Genomic DNA, 2,864 nt, shown 5'->3' with positions numbered 1-2,864 from the left:
TAGGAAATAATATATATCTTAAGTCTTTATTTTTGAAAATTATACTTAGAATGGTCTGTTTTTAATTTTTATTAATTTAGTGTTATCTACAAACTTCTGGCATCGAAAAGCGAAGGAATCAGAGTACAAGCTCTTAAGGCAATGGGCTATTTTTTAAAACATCTGGCTCCAAAGTGAGTATGCATGAAATCTAAAATGGACTGTTGTATTTTACTAATTTTTAATAAACCCCGGAATAACATTCTGTTCTGTGGTCTCCGTAGTCTCTTTTATTTTTATTCATAAAATGCTGTATGAACTTAATCCCATTAGTACATATTTTAAAAATAAAGTTGAATGGGAGTATTTCGTTTGTTTTACATGGAAATTATTTAAATTATTTGTATATTTTGTGTTAATTATGAGAATTAGTTTGGATAAATTGAATTCTAGAAACCAGGGAGACTACATTTCAGATGACTTGCATCATTATTTGCTTTATCTGTACTATAAAGCTGATACAGTAACCTGGATGTTGTCACATAGTGTATTCTGCTGTATACCTAACAACTGAAACTCCCATGTATATTTTCTTAGCTGAATGCAGACATTCATGTTCTACGTAGAAATAGTTAATTATAAAAATTAAAACTTTGAGGGGTAGAACAAGTGTTGGTAAACTGTAGTTTTTAGGAATCCAGCTGGCCACCTGTAAAGTTTTATTGGAACACAGATACAATAATTTATTATATTTGTGTATTATCCATGGCTGCTTTCATGATGTAAGGGCAGTGTTGAGTTGTGACAGAGATCATATGGTCCACAAATCCTAAAATATTTATTATCTAGCCATTTGCAGCGAAAGTTTGCTGATCCCAGGGGTAGAACTAAAGTTTGTGATCCTTTGGTTTCTAAATTTATGATTGGAAGGTTATTTTTGCATATATTTTCCCATAGTATTCATTTTCTTAAATTATTGTATATTTCTTCTACCTTTTCCTCCACATTGCTTTTCTATTTTACTACTTATTGTGCTTTAGATGATTATCCCCGGTAGAGCCTACCTCAGTGCTGGCAGATAGTAGCAACTAGTTAAATAAATAATTGCTCTGAATATTTTGGTGGAGGTTTTTGCTGTGCTGTGACAGCCGATCTTTTTTTTTTTTTTTTAAACTTTAGCTTTGCTTATATTGTAGTTAGCATTTCTGTACTGAAAAGTATTAGATCGAAGAAAATTGGGAGAGTAATTGAGGTGGAATTTGTTTGTAATGTGAAAAAAGGTTTTGTGTTTCCTTTGTCGAGCATGCATACTAAGTTGTGTGTAGTAAAACTCTGCATTTGATGATTTCTTTATGTGTAATTGCAGGAGGAAAGCTGAAGTCATGCTTGGGCATGGATTGTTTTCATTGCTAGCTGAAAGACTCATGCTTCAGACAAATTTAATCACAATGACCACATATAACGTTCTGTTTGAGGTAGGAATGTAGTTAGAATTTACTGTTACTAATTTCTTATTATAAAAGTGCTTGTTGACAGTGTCTAGATAAAATAAAACCATTTAGATAATATAGTGTACAGTTTTGCAATTATATAAAGGAGATATGGCTGAATTTTTAGAAATCAGTTATTAATCTGTGAGTTAATAAACTAGTTATTTCTACTTAAGTATTTCCTCCATTGTATTGACTATTTGATATCTCATTTTATAATTTAGTAAAAATAGAGTTATAATGCTGAAGTTGTTTTGTTTTTGTTCTTTGAGACAGAGTCTAGCTCTGTCACCTGGGCTAGAGTACAGTGATGTCATCATAGCTCACTGCACCCACAAACTCCTGGGCTTAAGTGATCTTCCTGTCTCAGCCTCCCAGATAGCTGGGAATACAGGCACATGCCACCGTGCCTGGCTAATTTTTTTTATTGTTTGTAGAGATGGGGTCTCACTTTTGCTGAGGCTGGTCTTGAACTCCTGGCCTCAATCAGTCCTCCTGTCTTGGCCTCCCAGAGTGCTAAGATTACAGGCATGAGCCACCAAGCCCATCCACTGAAGTTGTTTTTTATGTATTAAATATTTAGCATGAGAATATTGCACTGTTTAATATTGTACTTACAGTTCATTAATAGTGATGCTAATATAGTGGTTTTCTAATGTTAACCATTGTTTTACTTTTGTAGATTCTTATAGAACAGATTGGTACTCAGGTGGTACATAAACAGCATCCAGATCCTGATTCTTCAGTAAAGATACAAAACCCTCGTATGTATTTTATATACTTTAACAAAAACTACCTTTTGCTACTTAAAAAGAAAGTCACTGTGAAAAACCTAATGTCGATATTGTTGAAACAGATTGTTAGATGAATATTTCATTAATGGTAAGGATATTGTACTAGTTTCCTTTGTGTTTTATGTTGACTATAACCTTGAATTGGCGTTAAGTTATGTGGAAATGCCTTATATAAAGGTTTTGAAGAATTGTGTGCATGATCTCTTGATTTAATGTACGTTCAGAACTTGAGCAAAATTTTGATTGCACTGTTTAGCGATGTCAGGCTAATTTACTTGAACTGTGGAGGTAGCTTTCATCTTAAACTACTGTCAATATAAGAATACCAAGTTTGGAATAGAAAAATATCTGTTTTTAGTTTTTATGAATATAGTCTTGTTAAACAGTCTTTTATTTTGATATTTAGAATTTTTAAGCACTTGTAGAAAGCGTACATTTTTCATCTTGCTTTTTAAGATCATGTTGTTAAAATACCTAGTTTGTATAGTTTTGAAGTTATGTGTAGTGAGGTGTGTTTGTGTGTGTGGTGCTCTACTTCAGTGCTAATTTTAAAAACATGTGACTTTGAAGTTTAATTTTCCTCAGCTTTCAGAGAGAAATG

The 2,864-nt window shown here is 32.5% G+C and overlaps 1 protein-coding gene across 1 annotated transcript in view; it reads left to right on the top strand.

Annotated features, from left to right (window-relative positions):
- LOC105822943 (lipopolysaccharide-responsive and beige-like anchor protein) overlaps window positions 1-2,864 on the top strand; it is a 114,380-nt gene that overhangs the window by 81,734 nt on the left and 29,782 nt on the right. The window contains exons 16-18 of the mRNA XM_012660016.1: window positions 81-173; window positions 1,346-1,454; window positions 2,152-2,233. Of these exons, the coding sequence (XP_012515470.1) occupies window positions 81-173; window positions 1,346-1,454; window positions 2,152-2,233 (284 nt within the window). The remainder of the gene's footprint in view (window positions 1-80; window positions 174-1,345; window positions 1,455-2,151; window positions 2,234-2,864) is intronic.

This window comes from Propithecus coquereli, unplaced genomic scaffold (genome assembly GCF_000956105.1).
Source record: "Propithecus coquereli isolate 6110/MARCELLA unplaced genomic scaffold, Pcoq_1.0 Scaffold65, whole genome shotgun sequence".
Classification (NCBI taxonomy): domain Eukaryota; kingdom Metazoa; phylum Chordata; class Mammalia; order Primates; family Indriidae; genus Propithecus; species Propithecus coquereli.
Note: the sequence above shows the minus strand (reverse complement) of the source record. Positions and strands in the feature narration are given on the sequence as shown.